General features: G+C 43.3%; 1 protein-coding gene across 2 annotated transcripts in view; it reads left to right on the top strand.

Annotated features, from left to right (window-relative positions):
- The window catches only part of CREB5 (cAMP responsive element binding protein 5), a 381,842-nt gene that overhangs the window by 141,431 nt on the left and 213,606 nt on the right, over window positions 1–26,805 (top strand). For both annotated transcript variants that reach the window (XM_064487484.1, XM_064487485.1), the window contains exon 5: window positions 4,713–4,885. In XM_064487484.1, the coding sequence (XP_064343554.1) occupies window positions 4,713–4,885 (173 nt within the window). The remainder of the gene's footprint in view (window positions 1–4,712; window positions 4,886–26,805) is intronic.

Here is a 26,805-nt window from a genome sequence, read left to right as displayed (position 1 = left end):
TTGGTAAATTTATGTTAACGGAAGGTCAAGTTTCTATTTTTAAAGCATCAGTCCCGAAGGAGTGAGTGTGGCCAGAGGTGAATGGAATGGTATTAGTGATGGTGTGGGGTTTCACTCTTTCTCGTCTTAAAATTAGGACAATAATGCCTACCTTGTCCAGTCATTATGAGGACTAGAGGTGCAGTTTATAAAACATCTACCATGATGGCTGCTTCAAAAGGTACTCAAGTTGTAGTTATTGTTGGCTTTTATCATTATGATCCCATTTTTTGAAATTATGCCTTCTGGAGCAACATAGACTATGTCTAATCCCACAAATATTTGAAATCAGTTAGCATGACCTCTAAGTCTCCCTCTCTTTAGACTAAATATTCCCTGGTTCTTCTACTGTTCTTCCTGTGATGCATTTTGGATGCCCCCATTGCTTTCATTCCCTCCTATTTGTCAGTTTCTGCCTTAAAACGTAGTGGCCAAATGTGGTCAGTCTGATGAGCTCAACAGTGGAATAATTACTTCCCTTAATCTGGACATTGCACTTCTCCTACAACAACCTAGATTTATGTTAGCATTTTTGGAGGCCACATCACACAGTTGGCTCAAGTAAAACCTGATTCTACTATCCAGAATGTTAGCGCTGCCTCCCAACATGGTGTCAACCACAGATTTGACAAGCATGATTTTTGCATCTTCATCCAAGCTGTGGATAAAAATGTTGAATAAAAAAGACCAAGGGCTGAGCCACTCCAGGATCACCTCCAATCTTTCCCTGCTCATTGACATCATCCACTGGTTTGGTGACATTGTTTCACCAGCTCAAAATCTACACACCTATACTAACAAAAATAACTCAGCAAGATACGGTCACTCTCTGTGTTTTTGAAATTGGATATTTAATTTATCTGGAGATAAAATGCCATTCTTTTATCAAGGAAGACAGGTTTTGAACCCATAATTGGGAAAATGTGAACTCAGAAAATAATTTCATGTTTGAGTTACTATGTAATGCTTAAAGGGAAAAAAAAATCATCTTCTCTTAGTGTGAAATGATAATGCTTGCCTAAGTTGTTTATTTTTCCAAAATGTTTTGAAATTACTCTGTGGGTCTGGGGGAAGGAGGCTGGAGAATTTACAGATTTCATGTGTCGGGGAGAAGGGGGATTTTTGAAGAATTAGAATGTAACTTTCAGGAGCCTTTTCCATCTCTAGTGGAGATCACAGAGGCAAAGAGATATCTTAAAAATATTGGTGGGAGAGAGTGTGAAGTATATTCCTAGATAGTCTTTCTTTATTATTATTTTTAATGATTCTCAGAGAAGATTCTTAAGCTTTTGGGGAGGAGAGGTACTTCTTTCTCTCATTTAACATGCTTTTATTCTGAAGAAATCAAACCGATTGCTTTGCAAAGTCAATTTTTCTTGATTTTCATGGTGGAGATAAAGACTAGTTGTGGACCTCATTTGAGCCAAAGTGCTCAAAGACTTGACTCATTTCCTGATATCTTCCTCCAAGCCCTCATTTAATATTTTCCCAAAGGCTTCACTTTTCAATTGATGTTCCATGGTTGTGGCTTTCTTCTTAATTCTGATTCTATTTCTCTAGCCCGTAATCAAACAAGTACCTTAATGTCTAACATATCTTAGCACCTATTATTGTGAGCCTACCTTGAGATTTCAGAGTAAATAGACAAGAAAGTTAGCATTCTCAAAAACTGCCCAGGAAATAAAAGATGAGATTTCACCACGCTGAATATTGTAGGAATGTCATTTGATGTCTTACTCATTCTTTCCATGTTTACTGGGTGCCTGCTATATGCCGGGCACTGCCTAGGCAACGGACGCTCAGTGGGGAGTAAAGTCGGATTTAGTTCCTTTTCTCATTGTGCTTATGTTCTAGAAGGAGAAACAGATATTGATCAAATAATTGAAAACAAGTATAAACTTACGAAAAGTGCTATGAAGGAGGGGGAGATAGTGCCCATCACTGGAGAGGTCAAGGAAGGCTTCCTCACATGATCCTAAATAGAGATTTGACAGTGGACTCAGGAGAGGAGCACAGGTAGCAGGCTCTGTGCTGAGATGGCGAATGTTCACTCTGAGAACAGGAAAATCCAGTAAAGTGGAGTGAATCACCGAGAGCAAGAGGGGAGGAGGTGTAAGATGAGCTGGGGAGGGAGGGAGGGTGTCATCCAGGCCTTGGAGGTCACACACAGAGTGCTGTCAGTGTCTTCTGAACCATGCAGCCGTCTAAGAAGCATGGGGACGATGGACAACGTAGGCAGATCTATGTGCAGTGTGATCAGTTTAGCCTTTTGAACTGTGGCTTCAGTAGGGGAAAGAGGAGGAAAGAAAGTGAATGTGAGTGACAGGAGACCAGTTAGGTGACCACTGTCTAGTCCAGGAACGAAGGTGATGGTGGTTGGGTGTAAGTTGGTGGAAGAAGAGATGGAAAGATAAAAAGAAAAGAAGGCTGCTTACACTGAATTTATAGTATGTGGGGACTACACGGTGGGGTGATAGAAAAGAGGTGTCAAAAGTAACTCAACAAGGGTTCATACATTTTCTTCATGAATGAGAAGATTGTTTTTTTTAAAACTGCATAGCTCTATTGATAACTTTCACTAGCACAGCACAACAGAAATAATTCCCAAAAGAGAGTCAGGAAGGCACAGTCATTTCTGTGCCTCAAATCTATTACTGACAAAATAGACGACTGTGAGCAAGATGAAAAATTTTGAATATTTTTAAGGATCTAAACAATGGGAAAATGATACTTATAATTGTTTACCTCATCACAATCTCATTAAGACCTAGGGCAATAAGTTTGTTAAGGTGCATTTTCAAAAGAAATAATGATTATCTTTATTTCCATTATTGCTTATTGTTTGACTCTCTGCCTCTAGAGCCTATAAAAAGAACTCAAGCACATCCCTGCGTTGCCACCCTGATACAGATCACCATTTCCTTTCATCTTACCTTAACCAGCCACAATATTTTCTGGTGTCTGAAAAACCTTCCAGGATATAAGAGGAGCCTTTGGATCATGTGTGTGTATAAGCCTGTTCATGCCTTTGGGATCCCACGACAACACAGTCGGCTCACAGTCTAAGCCAGGTGCCCAGTTTCCATCTGGACTCCTGACAGACTGTGTGGTCAGGATTTAGGAATCAGAAACCTGGGAAAGGCGCCATGTGATGGACACAGCCACCCCAAATACCATATATGTTATCACCATCATTTAACACGTAGTGCAGGAAATCCTGTTCTTTGCAGAAGAACTTCAAAGAATCACTTCTAGTACTCCTGGGTAACATTTATGTTTTTCTTTGCTAACCCCAGAGTGCAGACAGATATATATTTTGCCTCCAGTAAATTTCTAGTGACACTCCATTTCTTTCCTGTCATCTTCAACCCATTGTCCAGCTGACCTCTCAGATCTCCCTACCCTTCTAGGCTGAAGAGCCGTACCTGGCTGTTTAGAGAGGTCCACACACTTACGATGCTTTGCTCTGCACTTTCTTTTTCTTTTCGAGGTCCTGAATTTCTCAGCCCTTCTATGGTGATCAGCCCTCTTCTGGTTTTTTTTTTTTTTTTGGTGGGGTGAGTAATAGTTTTCTTTATGTATTTTTAATTAATTTTTTATTTTATTTTATCTTTTAGTGGAGGTACTGGGTATTGAACCCAGGTGCATGCTGAGGACGCACTCTACTGCTGAGCTGTGCCCTCCGCCAGATCAGCCCTCTTCTGCCTCCCTGTGAATCCTCTCTTGTTGTCCCAGTGACTTTCTTTTCTAGGAAGAGCTGTCTTTTAAGCCAGCTTTGTCATGCACATGTAACCATACTTTTGAATATTAAACAAAGAAGGCTTTATCCAAGTCATCAGAAATAAATACATGATATTAGGTCTCTTGGGTGACTCAGTCGTCTCATTTTTAATTCATTACTTTACTTGTGCACTGCATGTTTCCTGAATGCCTACTATGCCCCAAGCACCAACGGAGAGTCATGGACACAGACATTCTACATTCCAGAGGAAAAGACAATGAACAAGTAGGCAGACAAGCAATTGTTATCTGTATCCCATTATTCCATACAATTGTGAGAGACTGATTTTATGGAAATACAGCAGGGTTGTAACTCTCCCTCTTGTCTCTGGGTCCTAAGCACCCTGTCATTTATTCCAGGTGTTCATCCTCATTCCCTAGGTTGTTGAGCTTGGGTCGTGGGTATCCAGATGATGATTTGGAAAGTGGTTTCCTGGGGGGAAAAAAAAGGTGGTTGGCCACTCTTATAGGACTGAAAAAGAAAAAAAATAACAAGTGTGCTTGTCATTTAAAGCAGGGGGCTGAACGGCTCTTCACCAAATCACAGTATTATGTACTTACCACAGAAATCATTTTCAAATGCAGTATATATCACACCAAGTCAGAGTAAAGATGCGCTAACCATCCCTAATGTCAGCCTCACATCAGGATGACAGCAGGGTGACTGGCAAACTTCCAGGTATTTTCTTACATGCTTTACTCTTCAGGTGAATAGTTATCATCTCCTCGTAGCTGTCAGTTGTAACAAATTGAATGGACCCATGGCTTGCCAGAAGCCGTAACTCTGTATTGAGTTGACATGACCAGATTCACAATTTCGGCTTTGTAGAGTTTGAGAGGAGCATAAAGCTTTAACTTCTTCTGACCCTGTCCCCTCTGTCTTCTCTGGGCAGAATATCTCGATGCATAACACCGTTGGTGGGGCCATGGCGGGGCCTGGAGCTCACCAGCTTGGCAGCACCCGGATGCCCAACCACGACACCAGCGTCGTGATTCAGCAAGCCATGCCATCACCCCAGTCCAGCTCTGTCATCACGCAGGCACCTTCCACCAACCGCCAGATCGGGTAAGGAGACCTCCTCGACTGTCTCTGGGTCCTGGCTGGAGCTCAGGGAATGTTCTGGTACTCAGGTTGGATAAGACAGAATTTGGTTTTCTTGGCTGGTGTGGTATTGCTTAGAGCTCAGAGTGATGTTTTTGAGGGGAGAAGGGAAAAGGAGTCTCTTTGATCCTGACTTTGGGGAGAAGAGCAAGTCATTCTGTGTCATTGTTTCATCAAACAAGATTCTTGAACTTTAAGATGACTGTGGGGATACCCCATGGATGCTGAGAACAGAGCAGAGTTCTCAGGACAAATGTTTGAGGATGGCGGAGGGAAGTTTCACAGTCCCTCTATTCCTAAGATCTAAGCCCATCACCTGTGTCTCTGGTGTATTTCCATAGTTCTCCTTCTCTCTGATCATTCTTCTTTGCTTGTCTTCCTTGTTAATACCTCCTTATTTGCTCTCCTCTCTTTCTGCATTGGTCCATACTCATTCCTGGAGCAGACGGAACAAAGAAAGCAGGCCCTATCTCTCTCATTTATGTAAAAATGACAATACTGACAACGTTGAAAGAAAATTGGTAGAATGGTCCCAGACACTGTGTATTACAGGATGGAAAGAGCCCTCACGCCTGAGTGTCATCTGACAGCTCTAGCCCCTTGTTACTCAGTGTGGTCTGAGGACCGGCAGCGTGGGCGTTGCCCAGGAGTGTCTTAGAAAAGCAGCATCTCTAGCCCAAAGTCCTCCTCTCCAGGATAGGGATGGTATCTCTCCTTTCCACCCTCGCAAGAGTAGTGTGAAAAGGAAATAAAAGATTTAGGAATGCTTGAGATCTTAGGAAGAAGTGGTAGTAACTTAAGCCAAAGAGCTATGATAAATTTACATTGCTGGATGCTGAGAACTGGTTGCTCTCCATTCCCGGAATTCTGTTTAAAATAGGAAAGGGAGCTTGCTGTGTTTGGTATATGCATCAGAATTTAGTTTGAATATTTGGTTGAATATTAGATACCATGATTTAAAGAATTAGAAACTGTCCCACTGTGTGCCAATGTGTCTTTCCTTCCCCTTGTTTTAAATGCTTATAGGAATTCTACACCAAGAGGAAGCACTAGGGACAATGGCTTATTCCTTCTTAGAATGCTCTAGAAAGGGTACCTTGTCTCTCACATTTCTCAACTCATCAGGATGGGTTGTGACATGTGAAGCAAACCGTAATAAATGAGCATTGTGGGTAATGACTGTTTTGTGAGTTTGCCATGGGTACCTTTGGTTTCTCATTCAAACAACAAACAGAAAATTCATCTGGCCATTTGAATGCTTGGCTTTGTTGGAAGGAGCCAAACCCAAATTCACAAGTGTCTCTGTCAAAGATTTCTTTTCTTCTCAAATAACCATGGGAGCAAGTGTTGCCACCATCTAAAGCAAGACCCTCTAATATGCTAAGAGGGTGGGGTCATGAAAGACAACATCTAAATCGCAAGGGACTCCTTCACTCTAGTGGCTTGGCGTTGGGCAAACAATTCACAGTCAGGCCAGCTAATTATAATGATTTTATTTTTCTTTCAAGGGGAAAAAAAAAAACATAAAATGGGCTAGAGTTTACTAGCAGTTTTACAGCATTCCTTCTCTGCTGGAGTTCTTTTGCCTCCCCCTACAGCAACTCCCCTCTTGGAGGCCCTCAGTATTTGGCCATTGTTGGTACAATGCTGGTTTTTGTGAAACAATCTTTTAAGGGTTAGCACTAAATTCTGAGATGGGTGTTGACTCTGTCAATAATTTACCCAGCTGGCCCAGGGCTGTACAGCTGGGTGACATTTCCAGACTGTGTCACTCTGCCCGGACAGGTGGGGGTGTTCCTCTGGTGCATGTGACCTCCCGACCCACTCCATCCAACCATTTATTCCCGATCCTGGGGTGTTAGCTGTCTCTCCTGGTGTGTTCTAGGAGATAATTGTCACTTTTAGGACTCTGTCTCGTTGCCAAGCTTGAGGGAGGCTGTTTCTTTGGTTCAGATCCTTCCCTGTCGTGCTTCCCATGTTGATTCCAACCCCCACATCCTGTCATTTTCATTTGCTCCATGTGACCCATCCAAACCTTGCCCGGATGATCGTGGGGGCTCAGCAAGGAACAACCCAACCCATCTCACCAGTGGATTCAGAATGAAACTCTAGGTGGTAACATTTGGGGATGGTTGACTCTTTTATTTCTCTCAGCAAAGAGGAAATGAGTACTTATTTTAAAACATGAGTTCCCTCTGGAGACTGTGTCTTTAAATGAGCATTTGAAATTGCAGATAGTTTTCTTTCTTTCTTTTTTTTTTTTTCCTTTCTGAGGCTGCACAGAACCATATTGTAGTAATATTCTGATTTTTATCACAACCTCAAATATTTAAGTGTCAAAATCTGGCCAAGCCACCTGCAAATGTTTGCCATGGCTACTGGCCAACAAAAACAGCAAAACAGCAATGAAAGTCTTCATTCAGGCTCAGCGCTTAAAGCTGCATCCAGCCAGAGGCTGGGACCCACCTGTGCCCACGCACAGGGCTCTTTTGCTGCGGCCCGTGGGTGCAGTGACTGGAAGTCTGTGGCAGGCGGAGGGGGCCGCCTGTCTCTCATACCCCTTTGCCTTCCCTTCTACCATTGCTGGGTATCTGCTGCCGATCCCACTTTTGCTATCCTTTCTGCCCCCTCCTTTCATGCTGTATTTAAACCTAGAGGTTTGGATGTATTGGGAGTGTATTGACATGAAAGGACTCGGAGAGAGCAGCGTCTGTTCTCAGGGAAGATTTGGGGGACAAAGGGTCTACATCCTTGCGAGCGTTTGATTTTCCTACTTTTAGAGCCGGCACTGAGCCAAAGTAAAACAAAATAGGTGGTAATGCAAAAATCCGAAGAAATAAGGTTAAAAGTAGGTAGACAATCCGCACGGGCAACTTTTATTCTATCCTATCTCACCCCCTACCATGTCCCTGCCCAGGTCTGTCCAAGTAGCGCTTTTATCCCAATGGAAACTGGAAAGTAAGTATAAATATCCCAAATTGCACTCGTGTGGTTAGGCAGGCTAGAAAAACACACAGCGCTGGAGTGTGGGAGGCATCCCCAAACTAGTGACTACTTGCGCTTAGTCAAACTGGCAGACGCTCTGTCGGGAAGAGTGTCTTTGGCTGATTGATGGTAGCATTTTAGGAGATAAGTTTTCCAGATGGGAAAAAAAAAAAAAAAAAAAAAAGGAGTGAGGCATGGGCTGTGGGGGAGACAAGTGAGACAGAAAACAAGCATGTGTTAAATAGAGAGGAAATCGATTCAGCTTTGGACCAAATATGTGGCAGATTCCAAGCAGTATCTCTGCTCGGGTCATTTTTATTAGATACCATGTAACAGGCTCATTAATTCAGGATCAAGTCTGGCAAAACCTGGGGAAAATAGTGGATGAACAGGTATCAGTCATGTAAATTCTTTCTTTCTCTTTCTTTCATTCTTTCTCTCTCTGTCTTTCTCTCTTTGTCTTTCTGTCTCTCTTTCCTTATATGAGACATTTTTGTAGGAGTCAGTAATCAATTGAGTGAGTGGCTATAATCTTAACAGATCTCAGCTTTCCTAAAGAAACCTATTTCTCTCTATGGAGTTAATGTTATAGGATAATTCATGCTCACTAATTCTTCAGGGAAACAATGAAACTCATGTAGACAGTGGAGTTCTACAAGAATGGATATCAGTACAGAGTTCTGGCAGGTTATGGGACAGCATGGCCAAAATATTCCACAGATTTTCTTCCTGTGTTCAAAATATTCAATAGACTTAGTTCTCTGTATGGAATTCAGCAAATACATATGCTTGTTAGATTATCGGTGAAAATTATTTGATAATAATTGTTTACAATGGAGGTGTGATACATGTAACATCAGAAGGTACAAATGTTCCTACCAAGGCAGATACTTGAACAGAAGGTATCTGGCCCATTGTAGAATATTCTAGTTAAGGTATCAGGAAACTTGAAAATATGTTCAACAGCATGTATATATGAAACCTCTCCCCGACTTTATGCCAGTTTCAGTCCTGGCACATGTATGCTTGTGTGATGTGCAGCTATATTAGCTATTTGGTCATAAACCCCATTTGCATGAAGCTGTGGTTAGGCAATACAGATCTAAGACTTTGCCAGAAATTTATATAAGATATTGTAGAAGCAAGTCTTGTTTTATGTAAAAATAAAAAGGAGCTGATACTCATCATACATTGGATGATGATGATGATGATGATGGTGAAAGAAGAGCTTATTACATCTCAGAACTTGTTGGTGTAGAAAGCGATGCCACCTTGCCTCTCGGGGAGAGTCACATGGCTTTGTTGTACGAGTTGCTGTAGCCGCTTCAAGTGTCCGTCGAGATGGGAATGTTAATTGATTCAAGGGTCTTTGTTGCTCTGAAAAGAAAAAGGGAGAGAGATCGATAAATAATGCCGTCACAGAAAGGCACAACTTAAAGAAAATTTGGGTGACCAAGCGGCTTCCAGTTTAAGAATGTACTTGCTCTGTAAATGTGTATGTGAATAAACCCACTAGTAAGAGTTTTCTTAAAGTCTACGAACCAACCGAGCAGGATTAAGACTGCCACTTCCCACCCTGGGCCATTGCTAGCAGCGTCCAGGCCAGCCTTGTTCCTGCTGGAGGCTGCAACCAGCAGGTCTCCGGTTATCAGGGCCCCACCACCAGCCCCGCCCATCTCCAGGACAGCTTGAAGCCCCCTTTGAGTAATTCAGGCCAGAAGCCATTATTTCCTGCTTTGTGTTTTGCTGCATCTCACGCCTATGAACGTGGCTTTATTGTTAGTAAGTTGCTGGATCTTTCACAGCCCCGAGCACATTTATGAGGGCCCTTCGGGGATGCTTTCTGGGAGGGTTGACGGACTTAACCATATGGCTCCCGTTAAATCCCATGCAGAGCCTGGAGAAATTACCTCTGACAAGGGGGCCGGCAGCTTTCCACTCACAGGGTTTTATGTGTGGAACGAAACATTAAATACTGATACTTGAGGAAATATAAGGTTTCTTAACATTCAAAAGTTGTAATACCACATGGTATTGTGGCCAGATGAAGGGGGCAGAGCCAGAACACCAGAGCACATGGCCGCGTATTCCAAGAAGCAGAAAAACACCCCTGCTCTCCTCCCCTAGTCTGGTTCTTTCTGTGAGCCTTCAGGCCAGCCTTGTGTGTCTGTGTCTCAGCTCGTCATCCAGAATGCAGCAAGCCTGGTATCTTAGTCAGCTCGGGCTGCTGTAGAAAAACACCATAGACCCGGTGGCTTAAACAGTACACATTTATTTCTCACTGTTTTAGAGGCTGGAAAGTCCAAGGTCAAGGTGCTGGCATATTTAGTTCTTGGTGAAGGCCCTCTTCCTGCCTCGCAGATGGCTGTCATCTCCCTGTGTGTTCACCTGACCTCTTCTTTGTGCACACAGAGAGAGACAGACAGATAGCAGACCAACAGAGAGACAGACAGAGAGAGTGAGACCTCTGGTGATGACTCCTCTTCTTATGAGGACACCAATCCCATTTTGGGGCTCATCACCCCATCTAAACCTAATTACCCCCAAAGGCCTCACCTCCTCCTACCATCACATGAGGGTTAAGGCTTCAACATATGAATTTGGGGGAGACACAGACATTCAGTGCATAACAGCTAGGCTTCTTGGGAGAGAAAATTGCAAGTCACCCTTCAGTGGCTCAAGCTATTTGTTAGAAAAGCCTGTGATTAGCAGGCTGATACTAAAGAGAAGAAAGGAAGCTAACATTTATCCAACGCCTGCCATGTGCCAGGCACTGATCTAGATTTGCATGTTGTTTTCTATCATTCTCCAGGAGTCCCGAGGGGTAGACTTTAGTTACTCCAATTTTATTGCGCAAAGAAGAGAAGTAACTTGTCCAAAGTCATTGAGCCAGTGAGATTTGAGCAGTTGTGAGTGTGGTTCTGTTAGACTTGAAAGCACTTCCTGTCCCTGTGCTCCTGCCCGTGGCAATGCCAGTGCCATGAAGGACACGCTAGCGTGTCTGACCATTTGGGGGAGTCATCTACCCACAGGAGTTGGCTAATGCTCAGTCTCCAGTGCGGGGCGGTCAAGGGCAGAGGTGGGCACACTGAGTTGCCAGCAGCTGTTTCTGTCCTTCAGGAGAAATATACAAGAGTTCCCTGGCCCTCACGGAAGGAAGGTCAGGCACTGTTTGAACACACGGCTACAGAGAGAGGGTCTGTTCCTGGGAGATCTCCTGGCCAAATTCCCTCATTTGTAAGAAAACCAAAGTCACCACTGAGAGTGTCTGCCCTTTCTCCAACCACTTGTTTGCTCTGCATTTGGCTTTATGGTGTGCAGGGAGATGCTGTCCCCTGCCCAGATGAAGTGTGACTTCCAGGCTTGTTCTGATTCCTTCCTGTGAATAAGTGATTGCCTGTGACCTCCTCTTGGGGGAGAATTTTTTTTTCTGGACGTTACAAACAGAAGCCCTGCTCACAGAGTTCCAGAGCCTTCCATATAAGTGTCTCTGTGTATATTCCATCCCCTCCCCCATTTTTAGAATAGATAGGCACGAATTAGATCTGTTTTTCCTCTGGGTTAGGGTCTGCTTCCAGAGCAAATAGCCCAGGATCATTTGGTCTGTGTCTGTCGTAAATCTAGACACTTGTTCTTTTGTGCAGCCTACTGAAAAGATATGCCTGGAAAAGAAGAGCTTGCTGAGAGCCAGACCACATCAGGTCAGAGAGGAGTCTTGGAAAAGTATTGGCCGTGGGTTCAGAGGTCATGGGTTTAGGCACTGCCACCTAAAAGGTTTACAGCCTTGGCCAAGGGCACAGCTTCCTTCATCTGCACGTGAAAACGCTGACCAGCTGATAGCAAGTCAGTCTCAGCAACAGAATCCTCAGTCAGGGCTCCTTTCCTGTCTCAAATTGATCTTCTCTTTCAATTTTGTTTTCCTCCAGGAGCTGAGTTTGGTAGGGGCTCTAGATGATCTGAGGTCCGGGATGAGTTCATGTACCCATATTGGTAAGAACAGAACAGGACTTGCGAATGCTTGGGAAGAGGAGACCACTGTGGGCAAGAGAAGGTCCTAATATTTGGAGCCAGAGAGACCTGACTTCCAGGCTCAACTCCTAGATGAATCACGAGTTTGTTAATGCTGTTACGTGGGCATGAACACAGCCATTTTACAGTTGAGTAAAGTGAGGTTCAGAAATTACACAACTTGCCCCAGGTCATACCAATAACGGCAAGAACCAGAACTGGGAGCCAGGCCACCTACAAATGAACTTGACTTCTCCCAGTTCTGGTTTCCTCACATGAAAAATGGGGAAGACATCATTAGAAAATTATCAAGGTCCAATCCAGCACTAAAAAGCTAATGATTTTCATAACAAATTTAATATTGCAAACTACTTGGAAGGTAAATTCTTTGGGGGCCCAGTGCTGTACGTATGACTATGTAGTTTCCTCCCTTGCAGTCATCAACAAGCTGTTCTTTTACTCTCACTTTGCTCCAAGTGGCTTATTGCTGAATATCTAACCAGAAAAACACCTAAACAACAGCACAATAGCAAAAAAATATAAAACAGGTGCGATGCAAGAAGCCGGGACAATTATTTTGCCAGACACAGCTCTTTGAGAAATGCCGTCCACTGTCTTCTTTTGGACTTTTTATTTTGGAGTTACTTTATGGATGACCTGAAACCTTTGGCTTACATCAGTATTTAGTGTCTTCCTAGGGGTAAGCCTTGGATCAGTTTCCGAATAACTAAGCATTGGAAGTTGAGGATGTATATTTCCCATCATATGAAATGCAATGATTAACCACACCTTTCTGTACTTGTCATAGTTCCTACATGGGGATTGGCTTAGTCTTTTCTATTTTAGGGCCAGAAGCACAAAAGCCTACCTGGCTCATGACTGTAGGTTTACATGAGTCCTGGTGTTATGTTTCCAAGGAGTCCCAGGAGTAAGAGTAACCACTCCTTGAAGAACACCAAAGGGGTATTAACATGGGGAAATGACTGGTGTGTGCAGTGCTCTTCAAGGTGAGCATGTTAGGAGAAATGAACCTGATAAAGCAGAGCTGGTCCTTTGCAACTGGGCGTACACTTTGCTTTCTTGAAGACTGAGGATATTCAGGTAACATGGCAGTGTCCCAGTGGGCATTTCTGGTTGTTTGTAATTTTCACATTCTTAAAGACTTTATGTCTCATAGAGTATAATAACTCTTTTCTGAACTGATGGACAAGTAGTTTCTGACTTAAAAGAGAAGGACTGCAGATAGCCTGTGGTGCCCATTGCATAGACTATGTATTCATGTAATTGGATATTTCAGGATTTAAAAGATAAATGATTCAATAGATTCTCTCATATATATTTTTCAGTAATATTAGACCAAATGGATTTTCTCTACCATCATTTTTTATATCCTTTCTATGGAAGGGGTTTAGTTAAAGATGATAGAAACTCTGTGGACATTTTACCTTTGGTTAAATGAGAATATCACATAAATATCCAATTTGGTCTTGGATTTTGGATATAAAGGGAATTCTTTATGCTAAGTTTCAGTTACATACAAATGGAATCCTATTTCAGTGAGGCAGTTCAATGCCATTGCTAGAGATTAAAAGCTCTGGCTGGTGTTCCCCACCACTCACAAGCTCTGGGACTTTGAGCAGACCCCTTGACCTCTCTGGGCCCCACTTTCCATCTTATAAAATGGAAGAATGAATCTAGATTGTCTAATAAGTGCCCTTTTCTAGCTCTTAGGAACACGTTTGTTTCCTTATCACCACTAACATTCATTCTACCACAACACTGCTTGGCTGGTACGGAGTATAGAAGAAGAAATTTCATAAAATAGAGACATTCACATTTAGCAGACAATCTAGTAATCTATTTACCAAGTATATTGTGCTTTTGGTAAATATCAACTGTAAAATTTCTGTGGCGTAATAAACATTCTTAATGGTACCAGACACATTTAAAAGAATTTGGAGTTTTTTATAGTTTTCCCCGCTTTGGCACAGTGCATTTGGCTGGTGAATAGGGCGGTAAAGTCTGTAAAATGATAGGACCCTTGTGAGCTTCGGGTAGAGACATGTCGGAATGTGCTTGGGTTACTTCTGCGGAGTTGCAGATCTCTGCAGAGAACAGATGGCCCCGGACATCTTTGAAATGCCAGAAATGACCTCCTGAGTATAGTCATCATACATGGGTTCAGATATGGTAATTTACAAGCCAAATACACAGCACTTTACAGCCAACCTCCAATCTATTATTTTCGGTCCATAAAACCCATAAACATTTTCTACACAATCATAGTGATGACTGCCACAACAAACACCCATCCCCAAGTCACTAAGCCACTGAACTTGTCACATGCACGGTGGAATTCTCAGAATCTGTAGGGACTGGAGGCCAAGCGTTTGGCAGACTCTTGGGGATCGCCATTTAGTGTGACATTTCTTCTCGCTTTTCCCAGAGTCTTGCTCAAATCGAATACCTGAAGAGATAAGCAGTCAAGTGCTAGACTGAAGAGAAAGAGAGGCTCCTTCCACTTCAGTATTGTTGGGTAGTATGAGTGGAGCCATTCTGATGAACTTGCAGACTCAGTGAAACCAAAATCTACCCCTGAGATCTTTCTATAACTCTATATAGAGCCAGGGTATATTTTTAGTGACAAAGCTAAACAAAAACGCAACTTTGTAAATCCATATTTCAAATCGCAGCCTCTCTAAACATTGAAAGAATGAGTTTAAAAATAATCTGAATTTTGTATACTATTAAAGGGGACTGGGGAATTTTAATGTCCAGTTGCATCCAAATGAAGATTGTGTGTGTGCACCTATGTGTATGTGTGCACACACATTTCATGATATTTTGCTTTACTAGAACACAGTCTAAGCCATTTGACATGTATATAGCCTTACTCAAAATCCTTAAAGAAATTTTCCAGGTGTATTCCACAGAGCATGGTTCTTCAGATGACCCAAATGTCTATTTTATAATCCCCCTCTTATGTGACAATAAACTACACTAGCACCTTGGAACCACTTTTGAAGAGTAGTCACAGTGACCAACAGGCATAATAAGATTAAAAAAGAAAAAATTCATGTAGATTCGCATTAGCCCCTTAACCTAATTTTCAGAAAATTGAAACAATTCCTCATTATCCAGAAAATGACCATTTGGTTGATGGATTATGTTTTCGGGAGGGGCCACTTTTTATTTCTCTGACACCTTGACATCATTGGCATGTGGGGTGAGATACTTAAGTACTAATGCAGACATCCCTAGAGGGTGGTGACAGCCAAATTCTAGAGTGGGGAAGGGAGCGTCAGCTCAGGGGGTGACTCCCTCCCTGTGAGGAGCAGGGTGAACATCTCACAGAAAACTGGCGGTGGCACCAACTATGGGCTTGGGGCTTCACCAAGGAAGACTTTGATCTACTGGGAGATTCTGACTTATAGCCGAAGTGGTCAGTCTAGAACCCTGACTTTCTCTTCTTCCACTACCCCTCCTCTCCTCCCTCTTTTTCTCCCATCTCTCCTAGAAGGAAAGGAGGACTACATCAAAGTATTCATGTCTGCCCTTTGGCTTTAGCTCTGGCTAAAACTCTATAGAGTTGGAAAAAGTTAAAAACTTTTAACCAAAAGGAAAATGAAAGATTGTGTATGTGTGCATGTGTGTGTGTGTGTGTCAATTACTCGACATATCCCAACCCCTCCATTGTGTGGATAGCTGCTATTTATTTAATTTAGCTCTATAGTCAAGCACTTTGCAGGGAACCAGAGGATTGAGTTTGTCCAGATTTCTTTTGGCAAATACATGTATGTGTGTGTGTGTGTGTGTGAGAGAGAGAGAGCAAGAGAGAGGTTGATTTTTATAAAAAGAGTGAGTGAAACTTTGGCTGCCCCACCGAAGCCACAGACAATCAACCTTATATTGGGTCCACCGCATTCCATAATTATTATTGCCATTAGGAATAATTATTATTTGCCTGGTTAAGTTGGCAATTTGGAGCCTGCCTGAGACAGAGGCTTCTCATAGGAGCTGTTGAACACAGAGGCTGAGTGTTCACCCACAAGTGCTTCGACATGTTTGGACGACATCCTTTTCTTGGTTCACTTCAGCGTGTTTCATACACATGGAGCTTCAAATTGAATGAAAAGTCTATCAGATACAAAACCGGCATGAGTGAATGCCTACACTCAGAAAGCTTTTTTTGGTTGGAGGCTGGAATTCTTGGCTTTTCTCAAGTCTGGAAATGAGCATTCTTTGCACACCACTGTATTCCTTTAATTAAAAATAGAAAAATAAATAAGTTCGAGGCTGGGCTTGAAATGGTACGAGCAGGAACTGTAAAAGCATGGCAGGAACACCCAGTGGAAAGGTAGCAGGCTCATTTAGGAGGCAGAATAGTTTCAACCTTAACTTTATTTTTTCCTGATTTGTTTTGCCTCCTTGCCTACGGACGCTCCAGATTCCAGATTCTATAGTGTTTCCTTGTCCTTTCACCTTATCATTTTGAAATAACTGTGCCACAGGGATCCCCTCCTCCCTCCTTAGGGATCTCAGGTGGAATGTGAGCAGGTATTTTGAACAGTGGAGGGCTCACAACAGAAGCCGTTCCTGGCAGAAAGTCTCCCCAAGTCATTAGAGAAAAAAAGAGCATGACAAGATGTTCTTCCAGACATGATTTTTCCCATAAGATGTCGTTGGTTTCTTGCCAAAGTCTATACCAGTCTTGGCCCATGAGCACTTAGAGAAGAGCACACACCCCTCGGCGCGTGGGGGTCTGTTCGCTCCCCTTAACCTCTTCCTCCCAGACTAGACGTTTGTAGCAAAAGCTGCTGAATCAGACCCCTCGTGAGCCTCCTTAGAACTGCTGAGTCAGAAAAAGGGAAGAATCCCCAGCAGCATCCATGGGATATATCAGACCCAGCACAGTTGAGTGAATGTCGGCTTTGTCTCCACAGACACCCAAACAGCCTGTCCTCCATCCCAAAGACAACTGCGATTCCTCGATAGGGTCAGGGAAGATGGGGTGCTGGGTGCGAGGGGAGGTGCTGTGTCTTCTTAATAAATATCCAGAGGTCTGTCCGTAATGGAGGCACCTGGGTGCACGCACGCCTTCTCCCAGCAGTGGTCCCTGGCCAGTGAGCAACAGGAGCCCCTCCCCTGCTCTAGGCATTGACAAGAGACTTCTTTTGTTATTGCACTTCATTAAGCGGGGTCCTTGGGTGAATGCCCCTGTACAAATGAGAAGCAAGTGAAAGTTTCACTGTCGTGATTTCCAGGGATTTGTGGTCCTGGATAATATATGTATGAAAACTGTTTAGCTGGAAAATGCTACAAAGGTGTGTGCCTGTCTGGATTTTCATGAAAGATGGCAAAATCGGGCTGTTAAGAGAAAAAGAAATCCAACACTTTCTCAGTAGTAGTAAAGCCTGTCTTCAGGTAAGATTTCCTGCGAATGGAGAATGGCTGCTTTTTCATTTTTCATTTGTTCTAGGAATTTAGGGGTAGAGGATGGCCCAGGAAATGGCTTCCATCTGCATGGAGTTTAATACAGACGAAACCTTAACTTGTTCATTTTCAATAGTAACCTTCGCAGGGAACCACAGTTTTACAAAGCCGTGTGGAGTGCATTATTCATATCAGTCCTTAATAAGTCCCATTGTTACTTTTTTTATTCAAAGATTCTGTTGTATCAAGTCCTTTTTAGTCTTATATCAGGAATACTTGTTTTAAGAGTATTTCTTCCTCTAGAAAGCATTTGATTCTTCATGTTTGCATAAGCAATTTCTCTGGAAAACTAGGAGTTTTCCAAAGTCTAATTGTTGTTGCATTGGTTTTTATAGTGATGGGTCTGATGTTTCTTCTATTAAATGTTGTCTCTCCCTTAATGGATTTATTTTAAGTCCAAGCAATGAAAAGAGCTTGCAGAGTTTGTTAATTCTTCCGAATGGGGTGCGTGGTGAGTTTTGGGGGAGCTTCCAAACAGAACTGGGTACTGTCAGAGGCTAGAGTCACATTAGACGACAGACCCCCAGGGAGACGAGGTGACATCACAGTCTGCCACATGACTACACTAGGGAAACAGTTGTTCTCACAGCTGCACAGATTTCTCCTTTAAAAAAGAAAATGACTGCCCAGTATTAAAGATGAGCAGGTAGACCTCAGCACATTATAATATGATATCTATGTGCCATGTTGTAAAGATGAATTATTAGAATAGTAAACAACTAAAATCCACTAAACTGGGCTCTGCAGAGTCTGTTCGGGGGCCGCCAAAGACGAGGGATGTGGAGATGGGCCAGGTGGGCAGGGCACCCCTTCTCCCAGGTAACCCCCTCACCAAGAGTAGTTCCACATATGTTTATTTAGTTGAATTTTCTATGAACGTTTCTAGTATTTCTTTGAATAAAGAGTTCAGTAGCAAGAAAAAAGTTTGAAAACCACAGAATTAGGAAGTTCTCGTCTGTCTCTGTACCATGAGAAGGAAAGTGAATTCTTGGGTATGCTGATACAGGTACCACCCTGAAGACCACTTCCCTGGGGAAGCAGTGATACCTTGGCCGTCGCCGAAAGTAAATGAGATTGGAGAAACAAGCTGTGATTTCTGAAGTGACGTGACAGGGGGTGAGGGGAGTAAAACATGAAAGAACTTTTAGCAACTGGAAGAAAGGGAAGAAAATCGTCAAGAGGAAAACATAAAGACATCGTGGGAATCTGTACGTTTGACTCTCTCAGGGAAAGATGGAACAACAGCAGCAAAGGAAGTTGTAGTGTTTCAGTTCACTCTTTTAGGCAGAGACACTAACACTGGGGACCACAACGTCTGAGACGCTGAGACCAGGAGGGCCGGGGAGGCAGCACTGTTGCACTGAGGACCCCAGACACCCCTGCTTCACCCCGTCCACCTTCAGTCTGCAGACCTGCTCTCTTTCTCTGATTCAGTTTAGCCCTCCAGAACGTCACTACTATTTTTTTCTCTCTTCACAATTTCACCCCTCCCACAGTGCAGCCTGAACTCTGCCTCTCTGCCTACCTAGAGGAATAGAAGGGCAATAGAAGACAGTCCTTTTTCCTCCTTTGCAGGCTCAGCATGTCCCGCCTTATAGGCAAGACTCAGTTCTTTCCATCTTTAACTATGGTACTTGTGTTGTTGTGAGTTGAATTGTGTCTCCTTCAAAAGAGATGCTGAAGTCCCAACCCCCGGTACCTCGGAACATGACCTTATTTGCAAATAGGATCTTTGCAGATGTAATCAGTTTAAGATGAGGTCATACTGGGTGAGGGTGGGCCCTAAACCCAATGATTGGTGTCCTTATGAGAAGGCCGTGTGAAGACACTGGCGGGATGCCATGGGATGGACAGGCAGAGCCTGGAGTGATGCAACCACCAGCCAAGGGAAGATAAGATTTGCCAGCAACTGGGGGCAGCTAGGAGAGAGCCGTGGAGCAGACCCTTCCTCAGACCTCCAAAAGGAACCAGCCCTGCCGACACCTTGACTTCAGACATCTAACCACCAGAAATGTGAGAGGGTAAATTTCTGCTGTTTTGAAGCCATCCCGCTTGTGATAATTTGTTAGGACCAGCCCTAGGAAACAAATACATGTATCTTCATGTAATTACGGACCTGTTTGTTTTGCCAACAGAATTGTGGTAAAAAAAAAAAATCTATTATTCCATTCTCCTTTTTTTTTCAACTGTAACAGATATACAGATAAAAAACATTAAGAGAAAAGAGCTAACTAAGAATAAAAATAAAACTGCTCACTTGAGTATCTTGGAGTTGAGACCTGTCTGGTGGGACACCCCCAGTTCTCCATTTGTACAGAAAGGGGACGAAGGGGCCTGCTCGCCATCAAACAGATCCCCCGTCAATATCTTGTGATGAAAGATCTTATTAGAGAGGCATTGTACCTGGTCTTCAAACCGACACTGCCGTGAAGATCCACTTTGGTGGGAACAGGGGGTAGTTTTTCTTTGGCCACGCATACTCTGACCCGTGGCATTTGCTGGATTCTGAGGTGTCCACTTTTTGTTGACTAGGCCATCTACTCTATAATTTGCAATGGGTGGAAGATAGCATTGCAGTGTAGGTATGGGGGCTTTTAAACTCAGCTTTCCAGAAGTTTTTCGTGGTCAATGACATTCCCTGAACATTGAAGGCAAGGCCATCGGGGCAGTCGAGGATGATGGGCTTTTTGGTTTTGTTTTCGTGTGTGTGTGTGTGTGTGTGTGTGTGTGTGTGTGTGTGTGTGTGTGTGTGTGTGTGTGTTTCTTCAGACAGTGAGTTTAATCACCAAGAGATTTCTTTTAGGTGGTGCCTAATTCCTTTCAGCCCCTCAGCCCGCAGGCTGGGGCTCATTTTCCTGACTGATCAGGGTTTTAGCTGCTGTTCGCCTAATACATGTTTTTGAAAAAGGAAGTAGCTTATGTGGCAGCACGGTTCTTTTGATCTGTTAAATGTCTTAATTCTTTTTGAAGCATCCTTCTGCCTCTTTCTTTGGCTCTGAGTGATTTAAAGGAGAAATCCAGGGAGTTTATATGCTCCAAGAAACCTAATGCTCCAAGAAATCCAATAAAGCCCACCCCCAGAATTGTGCCGGGGGGCAAGAGGGTAGGGGATGGCCACCCAGAGCGGGAGCCCCAGTGGGAGGGTGTTAAAAGCGAGTAGACAGATAACCTGTGTGAGTCCACCCTTGAGTAGGGTTTGCCGGCTGTCGAGATCTGTGAAGGTGGGACTAGACCAGCACTTGCTCGAAATTCGCACATTTCTTACTTTCAATCAGAGAAATTTGTTCACTTCGTGGTATAATAGATACCAAGGGCTCTTCTTGCCTTTTTTCCCCCTTAGCAGCTTTGTCTGAATTCTCCCGCCATAGGAACCTGGCGTTTTGGGGATCCAGAGTGATCCTGGGTTTTCTTTTTCTTAGTGGGCTCATCTAATGACCATGTCACCTTGAGTCCCTTACTATTTTTTTTTTTTTAATAAACCTGAAAACTGAAGCAATTCCCCTGGCCAGACCACTGAATTGATGGGTAGGGACACTCGCCAAGCTCATGGTGTTTGTGGTCTTCATCCTTATTGGTCAGATCTCTGGTTGGGTGTTCTCCAAACATGTGTTCCTCTCGGGGTCCTGATGAAAGCCCCATGGGTGAACATGGTGGCTACCATGACAGGAGGAGAGGGGAAGAAGCAGAGCGTTCCCCAGAGCAGCTCAGAACTCTGGGAGGGAGACAGGATATTCTTATAATTTTCGTAAAATAATAATAACTGCAGAGAAACTTTCTGCAGTTCAGACCAGTAAAAGCAATGGGGTCATCGTCCCTGTCAGCCCTTTGACAACTCCCTCCTCTCCTCAGCTGAGATCTAACATCGAGCTCTTCAAGTGGCTTATTCTACCTTTTTGTGCTTTCTATCTTCCATCAGAAGTGGAGAAAGATACGGGTGAAGAACAGGGGTCAGGATAACGTGATCATTTTCACCGGCAAGCATTTTCCTTTGGCATGATAAAGAGAAGCAGGGAGGCGTTATGAGTCTCAGGCTTTGAAATGATTAAGAAATTCCAACCTAAATACAAGAGAAGTTTTCACTTACTAAGTCTTCCAGAAAGTGATCTGTAAGCAGACTTCAGTAATAAATCACACTCTGGCTGGTGGCAACAAGTGGGAAAGAATAGGACATCTCAGCGTGGCCTCAGGGTGTGCTTGTCCATCCCACAAAACTACTTTCTGATCTGGCCTCACTTTTCTGACCTGGCAGCTGCCTGGCTCAGAAGGGCTGCAGTCTGGAGTGTCCCAGTGGCATCCCACAGGGCATTCTGGAAGGCAGAAAACCAGACCGAAAGTGGGGAGAGTGGTCCAGCCATGGACCACTGGCAGTGAGCCTCTTGCTATGAGGCCAGCCATACAGATCACCTCAAATGTTACTGTAAAAGGTGAATTGTTAAATCCATAGAGTTCTAAAGAGTTCAGTTATTTATCTACTCTTGACTTTATTCCAGAAAAGAATGTAAGGAGACTTACAGAAAGCACAATAGAACAAGATTAAAAACAAACAGAAGAAAAGAATCTATGGAAGAAAGGAAAGCAGTGTGAGAGAATTCTAAACGAGGCTGAAAGACACTGAGTTGGTTTGCTGCTAGTGACATTTGTCACAATTGCTGTCACCTTTTAAATAAAATCAGTGTCTGAGTCTGCCGGACTTCGTAAACTTTCAGGAGAGAGATGAAGCTTGTTCTGGGCCCTGCAGTGGGTTTTTTAGATCTGTGTTCAGCTTCATCTAACCGTTGGTGCTGTACGCCATCAGCGTACTGTTTTGGAACGTGTGTCGATGAGCACTGAAAGAGCAGACCAAAGGTAGCAGGGTTCTTCGGGAATTAAAAAAATGAGTTTTGTGAAACTAAGCAGGCCATTGTAGAGGTGGACGTGGGGTGGAGGTGGGAGGGGAGGGCAGACTCATGTTAAAATCCTGATAGAGAGTTCTAAGCAACAAATAAGAGGCTTAAATACATAAAGAGCGAGGCTAAATTTGGACCAATTTCCTGTGAAATCTCTTGTGTAATATTTTCAATTTGTGCTTGTTTAATGTGGTTTATTTTCCTAGGGTTCACGGTATAGGTTTTAAATTCAGCCTTGACTACACACATGTGTCGAGAGGTTATAAAACGAGAACCAGCTCAGACCAGTCTCCAACTGGATGCCCTGAGGTGGAAAACATTACCTCCTTTTCAGTACCTACAGTTTCTTCATGGGCACTGATTCAGTCTTTTCCCTACCCAGTTCCTAACTACTTTTCCATCACCTGGTTTCACCAGCACCTGACCGGTGACATTGGTTAGTGCACCTAAGGATGCTACAAGCCCTCTTCACTCTAGATTGGGACTCCAAGGCTATTTTGGGAAGGCCTCCTGATCCCTTTGTGAAATCTCAACTTCTTGACACAAAGGGGTAATTTCACCCTTCTGATTAAAATAAAGAATCCACCTCAGGTTTCCCTCCAGAGGGCTCTGATTCCAGGACCGAGTTCTAATTTTAGCCTCTGCTGTCCTGGATCACACCTTTTCTAGGGTGGGGCCATTTCCTCTGTATAGCAGCAATGTTTCGTCAACTTGAACACAATATATAGGACCTACATTGTAAGTCAGGCCTTAACAAAAGTCAATGGGATCTCTCTGTTCTTCGTGGCACTTAGTATATCAGACCTTGTGTTATAGTTACCTGGTATTTGTCTCTCCCTCTAGGCTTTCAGTCCTTAAAACAAAGATTGTGTGCATTCATTTCTGTACCTCCTGCAACACCCAATGTGTTACATGATATGGAGGACTGTACGATTGAAGGTGTGATTATACCTGTGCCGAAAAGAGACATCATGTATATGCAGAGCTCCTTAATTTAAACAGTAAGAGATCAAAAGGAGAGATAATTAGTTGCCTAAGAGTTTTTATCTTCTTCACTATCATTCAACAAAATATTCATCATTCATTCATTCAGCAAACATTTATCAGGGACCTGTAGTTTTTTTTGGTTTTTTTTTTTAATTTTGTTTTCCTGAAAATACACAAGCCTTCCAAGTCTAAGTTGCAAAACCAAAAAAATACTGTTTAACAGTTGTAGTTTCATTTCCAGCTCTACCTGTGACATGATATGCAGTGATGTTGAAATCTGGCATCATATAATATAGCTTCTGCTATATTTTCTCACCTATTCTTTTGACTTCTGTTTTCTCTTGGCATGAGAGTCTTTCTCAAGACTATGGATCTGGGCTACAAGCGGTCAAGGAGTTGTTCAAGCCACTGTTTTCCCTGGAAAGGGCAACCTGATTCTTGGCTGATGCTGGCTTTCTTCTGGGGGTATAGTCTCTCTTCTCATCTGACTGCCCAGCTTTCTGAATAACTCGTATGGTGTCAGGAAACTAGCAGCCTAGAAATGCCAGCCTCACCTTATGATCACTTCCTCCCAACATTCTATTATGAGACTATTCAAACAGAAGGAGCTTCAAAAATTGTTTATTTACCACCTAGATTCTACAATAACCATTTCATTATACTTGCTTTATCGTACATTTATCTGTCTCTCTCCATCCATAAATCTATCTTATTTTTTATGCATTTCAAAGTAACTTGCAGACATCAGTCATTTTACCCTTAACTACTTCAGCATCCATCTCACTAAATAGAATTCATTATTCAGTTATGGCTCTTTTTTTGTTGTTGAAGTTTATAAAGAGTGATATGCACAAACCCTAGGTATATTCACAGCCACTTTTAATGTAGGATATCATTTTCTTTCCTAGCTTTTCTCATTATCAATAACTAATCATGAAAATAAAAAAGGTCTGTAACGTCCAAGGTTAGAGTATTTCAGTGGTGAATATTCATATAAGTTTTTCTTAGCTGGCGATGTCTGTTCCAGTCAGAAAGGAGCAGGAAGAGAAAAGGCATGTGTGAGGCTTACCTGTGAAAGGCTTCACTTTGCAGACAGACTAACATCATCTCCTTCTACCACCTCTGTGTTCACCACCTTTGTCTTCAGTCCCTTGTTGCTGCCTCAGTAGGAGAGGGCGTGTGTGTGGTGGTAAGGGACGCAAGCTCTGGCATCACAGAACCTAAATTCAAACTCAAGTCACATTGACGGCGGGCAAGTTATATGTAATCCGTACTCAGTGCCTCTGGTCCTTCTTCTGTTAAAATGAGGATAATGTTATCATCTAAGTTTGTGAGGAGTCAGTACAATAATGGATGAAAGTTACCTGGCACAGAGTGCACACTCAGTGACATTCACTAGTGCTGTTACTTCCACCTAAATACCAGCTCATGGTGTGGTGAGAGGTTAAGTGCATATGTGTCTAGTTCGTTTAGAAAGACTTTAACATTGTCAGATTACCTAGGTGAATCTTTGGTGTGATGGAGGAACTTTTGAGGAAATACTGCAAATGTATTTCCCCCACTATTTTAATGGAAATGAGCCCTGTTTCATGTCAACCTTTACTTCAGACAGGATAATCATTGGCTTTCCCTCACAATGTCTCTGTCTTGTGTCCCCAGAGTCCTGCCTTACTTAATAAGGAAGGAGCAGTGGCCAAAGGACATCGTGTTTCCTCCACACAGTTCCCAGGACTTCCTTCGTAGCTTGATGTCACAGGGTGGTTTCTTTTGTGCTCAAGCAAAACGTCATTCCTTCAGGCAGCCAGGCTTACAACCCGGGAGCCTCCTTGGCCTCTCCTCTCTCTTGCAGTCCATCTCAGATCTGCCACACGATTGGTTGAATTTTCTCCCTACTTCCCTCCCAAGCCTCATGCTTTGTGGTGGCTTGTGTGGTAATACTCAGAAAATATTTGTAGATCTGCTTAGGTCACATGGCTATTTCTTAGAAACCTCCACGGGGAAAGTTCAGTTCTTCCTAGGAACCAAAACCATAGTTACCTGTGGCTTCCACCTGCCTTCAGAAGTGACAAGCAGAGACCAGGTTAGGCAAAGTTAGAAGCTGTGAAAGCTGTTTCACAAGGTGGACACGGTCCCCTGGAAGACTGGCCACAAAGTGCCATCCAAAGACCCAAAGGGACAATCTGAGCTTAAAGCCTTCTTCTCTGTGGAGTCAGGAAAGGACTGATGTTCGGCATCGCTGACCAGGATGTGGGGAGTGGAGGAAGGTGGCAACTCTGACATATCACTAATGCTACATTAGCAGTTTCCCAGCACTCTGTGCGTGGACCCTGTGTGCTCTGGGCATGCCAGACACTTGCTAGCACAGCACGTGAAGACACCCCAAGGGACTATGCCCCGATTTCCAACCTAGCTGAGTTTGGATAGTCCTAATCAGAATGGGGCTGTAGTACGGTCTGCATTGGTTCTGAAACTAGAGGTGAAGCCATTCGGATCCTTCAGCCCCTTTAAGTTAGTCTTATCAGATCAGGCCGTCACGGAACAGATAGACAGGTAAGTCTCCGAGACCTCTGAACCCAATTAAAGTTATACCGCAAAGAAATCAAACTCATGTGGTTTGCATTTCAGAAAGCTACATTTGGTGGGCTGTTCCTGTTTTAATTCGGTAACCTAATGCAGACCATGTGAACATTTGAAACGCTTTTAACAGTTAAACCAGCTCAAATAACACAAGACCAGAGCAGCAATAAAGAATGAATTAAGGCTGATTGCAACTGTGGCCAACATATTTTTTTTTTCCTTGCAAAGAACTTGGGGGGAATAGAATGCAGGACCAGTGGGGGAAGAGACTGGTATCTCCATTTTCAACTTGGAATAAAGCAGCAGGCACTTTGACTTCTTTTATTTCTTAAGCAAATGTTTGAAACAGATTAAGTTAGAAGGTGTACTTAAATCTTGAAGGGATTTTGGGTAAGGGAGCAAAGGGAATTGACATCCTTTAGAACTGATAGCTTGGTAGTTAGTAGCCCTGCATTCTCCCTGCTGAGACGGTCAGTGGGCGAGGGCATGGTGCTAAGCCTATGCAGGTCAAGAGTTCAGTCCTGGTGGGTCACTTAGCCTCATACTGCAGGAGGTGGGGAGGCAAAACCTGTTTGAGTGCTGTAGCCTTTACCTCCCAAGTGCCTACAAAAGGTCACCCAAGAATGGGAAGATGTGATACCAATAGTTACTGTATCGGGTACTATTCCAGGTGCACTCAGTGCCACATACCTAACCTAGTTACCGAATCACTCTATGCCTCAGTTTTCTTATCTGTAAAATGGGGATACAATTATGATCCCTATTTTACAGATGAGGAGATGAGGCAGAGGGAGGTTGAATTTCTTTCCTAAGGTCACATAGCTAATAAAAGGCAGGACCAGGATTCAAATGCAGGTAGTCTAGTGTGAATAGCTTTAGCACCACCACAATATACCACTCTAGAAAGTTAAGCAACTCAAGCAACTTGAAGACAATTCCAGTTGCTGA

The sequence above is a fragment of the Camelus dromedarius genome, chromosome 7 (assembly GCF_036321535.1).
Source record: "Camelus dromedarius isolate mCamDro1 chromosome 7, mCamDro1.pat, whole genome shotgun sequence".
In the NCBI taxonomy this organism is placed as follows: Eukaryota; Metazoa; Chordata; class Mammalia; order Artiodactyla; family Camelidae; genus Camelus; species Camelus dromedarius.
This window is presented reverse-complemented; position numbering and strand designations above follow the sequence as displayed.